Consider the following 13,747-nt stretch of genomic DNA (forward strand, 5'->3'; position numbering starts at 1 on the left):
AGCAGGGCAGATGAAGTCGACAAATCGGGTCTAAAAGCAAAGGCCCGTACATATAAAGCATTTGAATTAAAAACCTATCGGAGATTGGCTTATCGCAGCCCCTAACTCCAGTTTTTGACTAATGAGAGGATTTTCTGAATCCGCCAGTGGGGCAAATGCCGCCAGATGCGAGCCTTTGCTACGATCTTTACAGGGGAATTTTCTCAATATTCAATAAAGGAACAGAGAGTGAATGGGTATTATTAGCTCTTCAAATCCTTCATGATTGGTCTGCTTAGCCCGTCCGTCCCTGTCCTATCATCTGTATAATGGAGTTTTTCATTTATTGACAAGACCCTTTTTTGTGATTTTGTAAGAGACGTATAACCTTTTGGTTTTAAAGTGAGAACTTTGTGGGAAAAGCAACCAACCTCTAGGATCCGGGTCACCAAGTTGGTATGGAAGAACTGCAGCTATAGGGAAATCCTTCTCTATATAAGTTCTCGGACGAAAGGAGATTAACGAAATACGTAATGGCATGGCTTCCCTCTTAATGTCCTCATCTTTCTCAAGCAGAACTCCCCTACTATCCAACAGAGAGTTAATTTAGTTTCGGTTCCTCCTAGCTTTAAGAGAGGCATGGAAAAACTTCGAATTTCAATCCCCTCACCCCTTATTTCTTTTTTTAAATCAAAATAGGGCTAGATACCAATTGTTGCGTGCTTTTTGCTTCAATAAGATCTCTTCATCAAGGAGCTTTTTTGAGAGCTTATCTTTAACCTCCCTTTCGGCTTTAGCAAGAGTGAGATCACGAGGATTGCAACCTAGCTTGGATGGTCTTTAGTTTCCCCCGAATATTGGCAAGGCTAAACTCAACCCTTCCGAAGGAATTGAAGTTCCAGTCAAAAAGAGCATTCGGTACATTCTTCAACTTCTGAACTACAACATACAATTGGTTTCCCCACACCTCCTCGGCCCAAGCTTTTTCAACAACTTCTCAAAATGGGGCTTCAGTGAAAATTGATCCACACCACATATTGTGGAACTTGAAAGGTTTCCCTCCGGAAGGCTTTTAGTTTCCACACTTCACGATGATAGGGGAGTGGTCCGAAATCCCCGGATTCAAGAAAGAAGCTTCCGAGCTGTTGAACTTTTGAATCCACTCAATATTCACCATAGGGTAGGCGCGCTAAATCATTATGCTTTTCTCACCTTCGGATTTGTTGTTCCAGGAAGACAATCCCGACCATTTCAAATCAAAGAGACCAGCACTATCCACACAAGCACTAAATTCATCCATCATTCCCGAAGCCACCCTTTCTCCACCCACCTTTGAATGGTGATTAAAAAGTAGATTTCAATCCCCCATGACGATCCAAGGAGCATCCACCCTAATAGAATAGAAATCGACCAAATTTGCTGCCACAATTCCCTTCGGTCGATAGCACTAAACAGCAAGCAGAAAAAAGAAACTTCTCACGAGTACCCAGCCATTCTCCTTCACAATGAATTATCTGCCGAGCCGAAAAAAGTTCGCGCACAGACACAAACTTTGGGTGGAATAGAACCCATATTCTGCCCCCAATCGCATGGTCATAATTTCAAACTCTTTCTGATACTCCGCCCATTTGAGCGGCAATACGAGAAGCATTCGGCTTTTTCACAGTAGTCTAAAAAAAAAAGAACAGAAACTTTATACATTGCAATAAAGTCCAAGATTTCCGTGTGGCAGGCTTGTTGAGACCCCGCACATTCTCACGGAGATGCGCTAGCTGAATCATGGCAATTATTTAGAGAGGGGGTTGGTAGCACAGCGAGCTACTGCTGCACACGCACAGAGCTTACTCAAGCCCCTTTACGCGGGCACTCGCTAGCTAGCGCACAAGCCCAAAGTCGCAATAGAGCTTGAAGCGCCTATTGCTACTTTGGGCGTAGCCCCTTTACGCAATAGAGCTTATAAAGCGCCTATTGCTACTTTGGGCTTGTGCGCTTGATTGTGCGAAGCGGGCTTGAGCGCTTGCTCAAGCCGCGAAAGCCTGCGAGCGAAGCAGCGAAGCGAGCTTTCAAGCGCGAACGCCAGCGAGCGAAGCGCGGGTGCCACTATTCCTACTTTGTGCCCTTTGGGCCCAAAATAGAAAGAGGGGGGCACTGCTACTGCAACTGAAGGGCTTTGTCAACCGCCTTCTTTTGAAGCTGGGGGGGAAGGAATGGATTGGAATGGGGAGGCATCGAGGTCGAATTGAAGAGGTCGCTCTCAGGTGGGGGAAAAGGAGGTTCCTCAACCCCCGTCTGCAGCTTATATGGAGGATGGCATTCCCACATAGTTGTATGTTGGGGGTGTGGCTTGAGAGGAATCGGAGAGTCTTTCAGGAGAACTAATCCCATCCGGCTTTGTTATAGTTCAAAAAAAAACCGTGCTCGGCACTATACTGTCGTGACGGCATCTCTTCCAATTCCTGATAGGCTTCTTCATACATAGACTGAAGAAATGCACTGCGGCCTAATTTCTTCTTCTTAGGAACTTCCAATCCTTTATTCGGTAGTGCTGTGACATCAAGTCGGCCGGAGTTAAGAAAATCATCCTGATCGTACGCCTCCTTAGCATTTTTGATAACCTGTTCCGGTCATAAGTTTTTCGCTTCGACTGCAAGATTCCAGAATGTCTTGTTGCACTTCCGGAAATTCGACGCACTGAAATATCTTAGCCTGGAGCAGAGTCTGCTCCAATTCTTCGGACTGAACCTCTTGCCACATCGTCTTCAGATAAACATAGGAAGGGAAAAATCAAAGGATATTCGCTCTCGGATAGGCGTCGAGGAGGTAGTCCTAGCTCTATTCCTCGGTGCCATGATAGAATTGCCAAGAAAGAGAAATTTCCTCCTAAAAAAGGTCTCTTCCTTCTTGCAACTCGTTTACCAGGAAACAGCTCGTCTTCTCTTTCAATTCAAAAAGATGCTTTAGAATAGAAGCATCTCTCGTCATAAGATAGAATCGGCGTCGCACGTGCGAAAGGATACGACGCATGCGGGTGGTCACATCTCTTAATGAAGGGTTACGAAGAATGATTGAGGAGTCTTAAAGGGGGTAATTCATGCTAATAACTCGGGAAATTAAGTGTGTTTACGACGAATAGAATAACGGAAAAAGATCTCGGATAGAGGTGGATGAAATAAGAAAGAACGGTTGGTTTCGGAACAATGGTGGGAACTAAACATTGTTTAGACGGGAACAAGTGTGTGTTGTTCACTTTGTTAAAAAACTCACACAGGAAGTGGTACGGAAGGCACGGACAGGCTTTAACAAAGACTAAAAAAAGACGACGGAATTCCGTCGTCGGTTACATCTTCCGTTTAGCCAAAAATCTAAATTATATAATATAATAAATAAGACATTTATATTATATTAAAAAATGCTTTTCATAATAACTAGAATGGAGCCGGACTACATGTATTGAGATAAGGGGGGGACACCTTCTTTCGAGAGACATGGCCCACCTTGAGGGGGTTTGACGACCATTCACACACCTCTTAAGACAAAAGTCTTTTGTTACTAGTCTTTTTAGAACTCGTGAGATAGATAGACCTTCGCTAGACAACTACATTACCTTTTTCTTCTCGGTATATATATGCACATTCAAAGTTGCTCCTACTAATATAATAAGGGAGTCAAACTTGTGCAGCTTAGTCACACGTGCCAAGTCAACGACCAAATCGGTTTTGTACTTTGAACGTGATCGATCTAAGCCAAACTAACTATGGTGATAACAATGCTAGAAATTTGGAAACGACTTACAGCCAAAAAAAAGTGTGAAGATCTCATGGTAAGAGAAGATAGAAGGTGCTCGTGCACGGACGCATGGGACTTCCCGTCAAGGTGGCGAATGGGTTCTTGATTGGATGAGCAAGCGCTGTCCCTTGGGGTCTGGTAAATTGACCAAAAAAAGTACTTCTTTGCGATCTACTACTACTACTGTAGGTTTGATTCAATCTAAGGCAACCTTGCTTAGATCTCCGGATCGTATAATAGTATGGTTGGATTTGGAGTTTTTTTTTCTGTATTTGCGCTATAGATATTTGAGAATTGCCATACGTATGATCCGCCTATTCTTATTCTTTTTTGAATGTCATTTTATCATCGTCTAATGGCGTTGATAGCACTCGGCTTTCAATTGCTATACCGACCGTTTTTGGTTTTGAACCCAGTGAGCGGAGCGCGGATGCGCTCGCTCAAAGCGCGAAAGCCTGCGAGCGAAGCAGCGAAGCGAGCCAGCTTGACTCCATAGGGGAGCTTTCGCACACGCCCGCTTCGCACACGCCCAAAGTCAAGTAGCAATAGTAGCCGTGCGAGCCCCTTTACACAATAGGGCTTGAAGCGCCTTGTAGCAATTTGGGCAAGGCACACGCCAACTTCGCACACGCCCGCGGGCGTGTGCGCTTAGCTCGCGGGCGTGTGCGTATGGCAGCAAGTGCCCTAAGGCTTGTGCGCTTTCTGGCTCGCTTCGCTTTTCTCGCTCGCTGGCTTTCGCGGCTTGAGCTTGCTTGCGCACAAGCCCCTTGTAGTAAGAGGCGCCTACGGCTCTCTTACTACAAGGGGCTACGCACCTTGTAGTAAGAGGAGGCCTATTTTGGGCGCTACGGCTTCTTTTTCAGCTGGGGCTTGCTCGTGAGCGCCTAGCGCGATACGGCCAAAAAGCCGTATCTTGCTGGCCCATTATCTGACTCGCTTCTTTGCTGCCAGAGCGAGTTGGAGTGGTAAGCTTCTGCTCTTTTTCCGCCTACTCATTCTCCTTCTAACAGGAGGATTCGAAGGCGGTTCTTTCGGTCCTCCCTCGCGAGTCGATCTCCATTTTCCCCCGACAGACCATGTTATGGGGGGAGATGGAAGAGGAGGAGGATTGGATGCGGGCTCATCGAGCTCCAGACCTTTCCCTCGGGGGGAAATAGATCTCAATATCCCTGCAGGGGAGGGGGCTATTCCTGCAGGGGGGCCCCATCCCGAGCAGCCTTGCTTTGATGACTTTGAGTCGCCAAGGCGGCAAGCAGAAAGCGAAGAAAGAAGCGATCCTCGATATTGCGTTGCGAAGCGCTTAATGGTCTTTTGGGGGGCGCCCGCCAAACCTGATTTTCTTAGGCTGGCGACGGAGACATATCATTTAAAAAAGCTCATCCTCAGAAAAATGGAAGACCTGGACGGAAGTCGCTTCTGGCTTAAGGAAGGAGCGAAGTTCGTTCGTAATCCTGGTAAGGATGGAGAATATACAATTCCCACCCTCCAAGCAATCCTAGAGGATCCGCAAAGGAAGGGTGCTGCTAGCAGGTACTTTCACTCCTTCCGCAAGGCCAGGAGTGATTGGGATCTGTTTTATTCAGATCACATGGAATAAGAACATAATACTAATCCATGTCTCACACGGCCAAGGAAGCATCGTTTTTTAATTCTTACTCGGCGAACCTATTCTCTTCTCTACTAAACTAACCACCTGAGCCAACTCGAGAAACGAAAAAAGAAAATGACAATCCATTCTATTGTGATTCAAAAATTACTTAGTACGAACGCACATCTAGGCCGTCGGGTAGCTGCTCACCATTTCAAAGTCTATATCTGTGGTTCCAGAAATGGAATTGCTATTCTCGATTCAGACAAAACACTGATAAGTTTACGAAACGCTTGTCATTTTATAGGATCTCCCATTCGTCAAAAAGGCCGTTCCTTCTTTGTAAATACCAATTCGTTATTCGATGAGATAATGGAACAAATGGCGACGAAAATCGGCTGTATCAATGATTCTCAATGGAGGATCGGGGGTTTTTTGACCAATTGTTCAAGTCCGAAAAAAATCCGTTCGAGAAACAAGAAGAGAAATTTCGGGTCGAACCAACAACCAGATTGTGTAGTTATTATGGATGCAGATAGAAAGTCCTCGGTCATACTTGAGGCGGATCGATCACAAATACCTATTGCATCTTCAGTGGATTCTAATATCCCATTGGGATCCTATAAAAGAATCACTTATCCCATTCCAGCGAATGATCCTATACAGTTTGTATATCTATTTCGTAATTCGATCACGAAAACTGTTCTTCTTGAACGGGGAAGAATCGTTGCGATGAAAGAGACTGCGGGAGAAGAAACAACTCATCGATCGACCTTTTCCAATAAGAATTTGTTTGAGTCGATCGGTCGAGTAGTCAAATACCAAGCCAAGCTAGGGGGGAGCTGAAAAACTGCAAGTGCCCGCGGGCTGCAGTGCCCTAGGGCGAATAAAGTTCCCCTCTTGCTACCTTGGGCGTGAGCGCTAGCTAGCTAGCGCGCAACGGCTTTTCAGCAGCCAGCAAGATACGGCTTTGAAGCCAGCGAGCTTCTAGCGCACAAGCCCCAAGCCTACAATTGCAATAGGGGGCCTTTAGGCCCCGCACACGCCCCTTATAGCAATAGAGCGAGAAGCACGCGTACAGGGGCTTTCAGTACCTGATAGCAAGAGTGCCTCTGCAGCGCACACGCCCCTTTACGCGGGCACCGCACTTCGCACACGCCCCTTATAGCAATAGAGCTTGAAGCATGCTACCTTGGACGCTTATAACAATAGGGCACAATAGGGCTGAAGCACCTATTGCAATTGTAGGCTTGGGGGCGTGTGCGCTGCAGCAACAGCAGGGGCCTAAAGACCGCCTATTACTACTTTGTGCTCCGCCCCTTTACGCAATAGAGCCTACGGCGCCTATTACTACTTTGTGCTCCGCCCCTTTACTACAGAGAGCCTACGGCGCCTATTACTACTTGGGGCTTGTGCGCTAGTATGGCTCAATCCGTAGGTCAGGGCTCCGCTCACTTGCTGGATTGAACAATAATTGTACGACTTCGGGCTGGGCTGGATGGAACAAGTGCCGGCCTAGCTCAATCTTCGTACACAGCAGCCAACGTCCCGGGGCGGGGCGCTCTGACGATGCGGAGAGCAAACAAAGGCGAGTTTGCTATTATGGACGGACGAAAAGCTGCAACAAGCAAGACGGGTGGCTACCTGCAGTGGGACCACGGCACGGGGGGATCAGGGGCAAATAGGGATGGACAGCTCTTTGAAAGCGCCTCATCGGAACAAGAGTACAACCAATTCATAGAGGATTTCCGGGAAGTCGAAAGACTCTTTTCCTTGTCCTTTCAAGGGTAGATATATTCTTTTGTCGGAACCCTATTATCCTTTGACGGGCATCATCCGTCTTCGGAGGTTGTTCATGAAATCACTGATTCCGTTCTGGAAGATGTGATGGAATGGGAAAGACCAGGCTACAGGGCTGCCCACCACCCTAGCCTTTGGGAGGAGACCGATGAGGCACAACTCGTATTGGAGCATCTGTATGAAGAAAGACAAAGTAGTTATATATACACAGAAAGACAGAGAAGGGTCATCTAAACAAATCCACTTTTCTGTACTTCTTGGTATTCGTCCTTGATTTCTTCATTCGGGTAGCCATCGGAGACAAAAGGCAAAAAAATCTCTTGTGGCTGAATCCCTATTCTATTTGAATTTCTCCAACATTCCACGTTCCCGAAACGGATCCTATCAAATATTTCACATTTTCGATGATCATCTCTATTTCAGGTATTCGGGGAATCCTCCTTAATAGACGAAATATTCTTATTATGTCAATGCCAATTGAATCAATGTTATTAGCTGTGAATTCGAACTTTTTGGTATTTTCTGTTTCTTTGGATGATATGATGGGTCAATCATTTGCTTCATTAGTTCCAACAGTGGCAGCTGCGGAATCTGCTATTGGGTTAGCCATTTTCGTTATCACTTTCCGAGTCCGAGGGACTATTGCTGTAGAATTTTTAAATTGCATTCAAGGTTAAACATGACTACTAGAGAGTTACCAAATACGAAGTTCTGTTCTCGTTTCGTTCTCTTCTTTCTTTTTTTGACTTGGCAGGGGCAGGGCCTTTCTCGCTGGGCGAGCGCATCCGATTCTATAGTCCTGTCCTAAACAACTTCCCGTTTAGTTGCTGAAAGATAGATGCTGGTTTCTAAATGAGATTGACTTCGTTGGATATGCTGGATAGAAAGATGCTATTTGCTGCTATTCTATCTATTTGTGCATCAAGTTCGAAGAAGATCTCAATCTATAATGAAGAAATGATAGTAGCTCGTCGTTTTATAGGCTTTATCATATTCAGTCGGAAGAGTTTAGGTAAGACTTTCAAAGCGACTCTCGACGGAAGAATCGAGGCTATTCAGGAAGAATCGCAGCAATTCCCCAATCCTAACGAAGTAGTTCCTCCGGAATCCAATGAACAACAACGATTACTTAGGATCAGCTTGCGAATTTGTGGCACCGTAGTAGAATCATTACCAACGGCACGCTGTGCGCCTAAGTGCGAAAAGACAGTGCAAGCTTTGTTATGCCGAAACCTAAATGTAAAGTCAGCAACACTTCCAAATGCCATTTCTTCCCGTCGCATCCGTCTTCAGGACGATATAGTCACAGGTTTTCACTTCTCAGTGAGTGAAAGATTTTTCCCCGGGTGTACGTTGAAAGCTTCTATCGTAGAACTAATTCGAGAGGGCTTGGTGGTATTAAGAATGGTTCGGGTGGGGGGTTCTCTTTTTTAAGAATAAAGAAGAAGAATAGAATCTAATTCATGTTTATGCTAACAGAAGAGCGGATCCAATACCCAGACTACTTCTTTCTCAGGAAGTGCAGCAAGCACATTTGCAAGAATCTTTGCTGGATCAGAAACTGAATTGGGACCATTTGTACCTTTATCTACATCAGGTTCGGTTGCTCCAGGAAGCGCAGCATTTCCTTGCTACTAAAGCAAGGCTCATTAGTGTGGCCCTTTCTTCGAAAAAATCTGCTTTTTCATTTGAAGAGAATCGGCCATGTCCACGCCCAGAGAATGATCCACGTCCTCGGCATCGGCAACAAGTGATGCATCAAGGAAATTCGACTTCAGTTGAGGCTGATAACAAAGTGCTCTTATCCCATTCTTCTGTTTCTTCTCGAGGCCGAGTTTCTTCTTGAAGCAGCATAGCTAGAATGGATCGAATAGGTGGAAGAGATTTTCAAGGTAGCACAACCAACAAACATGTTTTAATACTCTTATTTTAGACCAGCCAAGAATGCTAAGACCTTCCTTTTCTCATCCTCTTTCTCTGGATGCGCACACAGATTTGTCTTTAGGGCTGCAACAAGAGGCTTGACACATCTGATCGGTCCCAGATTCGTTTCAGCTTAGAGTGATAGGCTTGAATAGACAGATCCCCCCTGTTTAATATTTCGAAGCTCTTGATCTAGCTGATATAGACGAGCTCTATTTTTCTGGCAATACAGTTAATTAATCCCACACTTCTTTTGCCTTGCATAAAATCTTGGATTCATTCAGGAGATATAGCATTCGAAAACCACGAGAGAATTAATGCGTTAGTGCTGTTCATATCAGCAACCTTCTCTCCATACTTCTCATCTGATGCAGGAGGAGAGACTCATCGACGATTTAGTAATGCCTTCCACTGATGAACATCTTCATAGTTTATGCCCATGAGTGATAGTTGTCCCCGGGAGACAGCTTGATTCAGGGAGTTATCCCCCGAAAAACCAGCTAACTTCATTCAACAGAATCTGAGACTGTGGTTCTCAGATTCTGCCAAACAAAGACTTGACATATAAAACATATAAGGAATCTCCAACTTTGACGTCACTGTTCCAGAATCACTCCAGCTTTGTCAGATCAGTCTCCTTGGCTAACGATGAAGGACAGACTGGTCTGGATTGCCTTAGGACACAGACTTTCGCAGCAGACAACAGTCGCAGAGCTCAAAAAGTGGACTCCAAGCGGCAGCGTCAGAGAAGGATGAAGGCAGGGACACGCAGCAGCAAATAACTCAACGCAGCTCACGGCAGCCTGAATCTTAAAGGTTAAACCAGAGAACAAAGAAGAGTAGCAGGGCCAGAACTACTAAGAGCAGAAGCAGTGATGATTCCTCCTTTCTCAGTCCTGGAAATAAACTGAGAGAGCTGCTAGTAGTGCCACCCGCGGAGAATATTTGATCCAAACAGCAAGAAGAAGCCTAACGATGAAGTCAATAGCAAGAATAGGAGACGTTGGCTGAACTACCACCTGCAGCAGGATTCAATATCGCAGATCACAGAGATGCTCCGCAGCAGAAACACGAACCAATCCCAGAGAGTGACGCCCCTTTTGCTATAAGGGCAGATCACGCCAGATCTGAGAAGAAAGAAGGGGTCTCACGATGGGAGCCACGATCAGCAACAAGGAAAGCGGAGGCAGATCTCAACAGGCTGCTATAGAGGCCTCACGAGTTGATCAGAGAGGACCTGCGCTGGCTTGTAGACTCGTGACGCTTAACGACTGAACTTGCGCCCCCCAAACCATTCGTGCAGTTCAGGTGGGAGATCAGAACTCATACCGCGGTTGTGGCTTGAACGCCGCATGCAAGTTATTCAATGTTAAGTATGTGTTAGTACGAGATCGCGCTTCACATTGCGGTGCTTACTCCTCTCGCCTATCGAGGTTTAATGCGAACGAAAGCATGCGTTATGCAAGGAGATACTTCGTCTAGAAAGATGGCCAGATGAACCCTTCTTCAGCTTTGGGAGTTCACTGCCTGACCACGAATCGATTGTTCGAAGTCCATCCCCTCCACTTTCATTGAAGCCTTAGTCGCTTAGGTGGGGTAATGAGTTGTTCCTAGTGGCCTGAAGTTGAAGTCGTGATCCCTGGGCCAGCCCCTGTGTCGCGCAAGAACCCAGAAATGGTAGAAAAAAGCTTATGTTCTTGCTTACGGGCTATGAGGGGTGGTGTATCGTGGTGCGACAGTAATGGGGTCCAGAGAGGTGGTGATCTCCTTCTGTGTAAAAGCTCGAGTGGTGTTATTCGGTGAGCCGAAAATACCGAAATCGGGTTCAATAGAAACCTACTGCGATTTCCCCTTCCCCTTGGTAGTTTGGTAGAGTGTTGCCCCGATAGTTCCCATCCCGCAACCTCCTATGGACTCTAAGTGGTGGGATTTCGGGGTAGAAGGTTCATGGTAGGTAGTTCAAATGCGGCGATTAACATCCTTCTAGTATGTAGCGAGATCCGTCCTCCAACCAAGGGATCGATATACAAATCATAACGTGAGGCTAGCCTGCAGGTAGTAGAAGGAAGCAGAGATTCAGGCAGCTAGACATCAGTTTGAGTTCGAGATCGAGACCGAGAAGTAGAGATAGAGGCAATGCTGCAGGAGGGAGAGACGGTTCAATACCCGATTTGAGAACCAGGTAACCTAGCATCCTCACCCATTGAACCATAGTACCTAGCTTCCCTTCGCTTGCGTCCGAACCCGTTGGATCGATATCCAGTGGAACCAGCGGCAGAGACAGTTGGATAGGTACCCCAGAAAAGCTTCAGCTGCTTACCTTGAACCAATTGGAATAGCACTACCCATATAAGTATAGACTAAGGCAGATCAAATTGGATTTAACCGGACCGGCCAGCATATGATTTTGCATCAGTAGTTTCAGTTGATGACCCTGAGGCGAGGAACAAGTCATCCAAGGTAAGCTCCTTCCTTACCGATCTGTAACTATAAGATTTTGAGCTGTTGGTAATGACTCTGTCGCTAGTGATGGTGCAGCTTTCACCCCTGCTAAGAGGTAAACAGGAGGGCCGGGGGGATTGAATATGGATATGGTTGCGGAGATGCAGCATTCTTCACCGCTGTTCCGGCATAAGCTGATGTTCCCACAATTGGTACTGCTTTCTCCTTCCCCCCGGCATAGGGGTGCTGGCTCCTTAACAAGCTATCAAACCGAAGTAGAGGCGTATAGATACCGATATGCAACTGGAATACCTTTTTCGGGGTATCAATATGGGCAAGGTGCTTCTTTTTCGACTCGGTTGACCAAATCTCTCACCGGAGATGGTTCAACTACAACCCGGTCGTTCTGGGTCATCAAGGGTAGTTTCAACGCCATTTTCAATTGGTGGGACGAGATCCTAATCTGTGATTGGCTCTGCTCCCCGATTTTGATCTGCTGTTGGAACCAAGTGAATCGCTTTTTTGGTTTAAATGCTGCTAGCTTTTATTCCGGTGGATCAATGGATTGCCGCACCGGCCTCTGATCTCGACCCGGGTGAGAAACTGCAAACGTAGTATGCCTTTTTGGGTGATGCTCATGATCCTACTGCTCGTATAGTATAGAAAGAGTGTCAATAGCAGAGGCTGGTAGCGGTCCAACCAATGAATGCTCTTATTTATTCCTCTTCTCCATAGGGGAATCGATGAGAGATGCGAACAACGGCTGCGTAGGCACGAGTATCAAAGCTTCAGTCCCAGCGTAAACGCCCCTTATGGTTTCTATACTAGTACCTGCAGCTTCCCCACCACCACCTCGCCCAAGATCTATTTCGGTTCCAGTCGAAGAACCACCGGGCCGATTATTGACCCAGTGACCAGGGTAGAGCTAGTTGGAGAGACATTACCTAGCCTTTGTTTTTTCCGCATCAGTGGTGGGACAACCACCGGAAGCAGAGGAAGCTAACCGAGTTGACTAAGAATCAGTCGTTTACCTCGACTTTGAATCAAAAAAGATGCCTGTCTACCCCTATGAGGTAAAGCCAGGAGCAGTAAGTTCACCCCCTTTTTTCAAAGCTATACTCTTTATCCGCTAGTTCGAGTTACCATTGTTGATCCATCAGCTTCTGAGCTAGCAGCAGTACAGTTTGTGTACAAGTCACCTGTTGGATATCCGATCGAGACATAATTGCAGTGGTCCGAACAGCAACTCCTGTGCCATATTCGAACCCACCAATAGCAGTGGGAGAGGCACCACCACCGCTTAGCATATCCACTTCCAGAAGCAGATGGGAATGGAGTAGAAGATCCAAATCCAGTCGTTTATCCAAAACCAGAATGAGGGCTTATTCTATTCACCGAGCGGAAGCAGCAGTTCCACCAGCAGCTCCAGTCGCGGTTGACCCATCATCATCTCGCGTCGCGTCCCTCCCGGATCGGGAGCCCGAAGCATACCTATAGTTAGTTCCTGAGCCCCCTGTTGCCAAAGCGAGCAGTCCCGCAGAGGTTGGGGTATGGGACGCAGAAGCATAGGGAGTGATAGCAGCAATTGATCCTGATCTGGTTTTATCAAGACCAGCAATCAAACGGCTGCGCTAACGCGAGGGTTGGTAGTGGCACTAGCTAGCGCACAAGCCCACTTGCTGCCATGCGCACATGCCCCTCTCGCGCGTCAAGCCCTACTCAACTCCGCCATGTAGAACATTGCTCCGTATACATCTTGTCAGTTTTTTTTTCCCCGGCACGGTCAGGGCTTCACTGAGGGGCTCCTCTTTGTAAGCGAAGCGAAGACTTTTCCATAACAGCCTCTCGTCTATAGCTTCTCTGGAGTCATTCTTCTGGATGGTTGTTTGATGGTTTAAATCTTTCTTTGATCGGTAACCTGTGTTCCACCAAGTTTCTGTCTAACCCCGGCAAAACTGAATAATCCCAGGCGAAACAGTCCTTATATTCATGAAGTAATTTGGTTATTGCATCAGCCATCTCCGGGGATAGATTCTGACTGATGTAGGTAGGCCGATGTTTTCCATCTGATCCCAAATCTACCTCAATCAATTCATCTTGGACCTCAGCTCGCAGATCTTCCATCTTAGCTGGAGCAGGTCCTCCATAGTCAACGCCGGTCTCCGATCCTCAATTTCCAGATCGGCAATCTCTGGGTTGGCGGCCCGGTCGGCCTGCCTTGGCTCTATT

General features: G+C 46.6%; 1 protein-coding gene across 1 annotated transcript; it reads left to right on the forward strand.

The window, feature by feature from the left end:
- The first annotated feature begins 2,785 nt into the window (after nt 1-2,785).
- LOC137942345 (small ribosomal subunit protein uS2m-like) lies at nt 2,786-7,553 on the forward strand. Its single transcript, XM_068787982.1, has one exon. It carries the CDS (start codon nt 5,489-5,491, stop codon nt 6,197-6,199), a length of 711 nt encoding a protein of 236 aa, XP_068644083.1. The 5' UTR covers nt 2,786-5,488; the 3' UTR covers nt 6,200-7,553.
- The last annotated feature ends 6,194 nt before the right edge of the window (nt 7,554-13,747 follow it).

This window comes from Aristolochia californica, unplaced genomic scaffold (assembly GCF_029961685.1).
Source record: "Aristolochia californica isolate CCGP_79_NKW_82.1479 unplaced genomic scaffold, dmAriCali1.0.hap1 SCAF_96, whole genome shotgun sequence".
Lineage (NCBI taxonomy): Eukaryota > Viridiplantae > Streptophyta > Magnoliopsida > Piperales > Aristolochiaceae > Aristolochia > Aristolochia californica.

What these genes read in the sequence shown, in the direction of transcription:
- LOC137942345 (XM_068787982.1), top strand. Translation starts at nt 5,489, where the DNA reads ATGACAATCCATTCTATTGTGATTCAAAAATTACTTAGTACGAACGCA.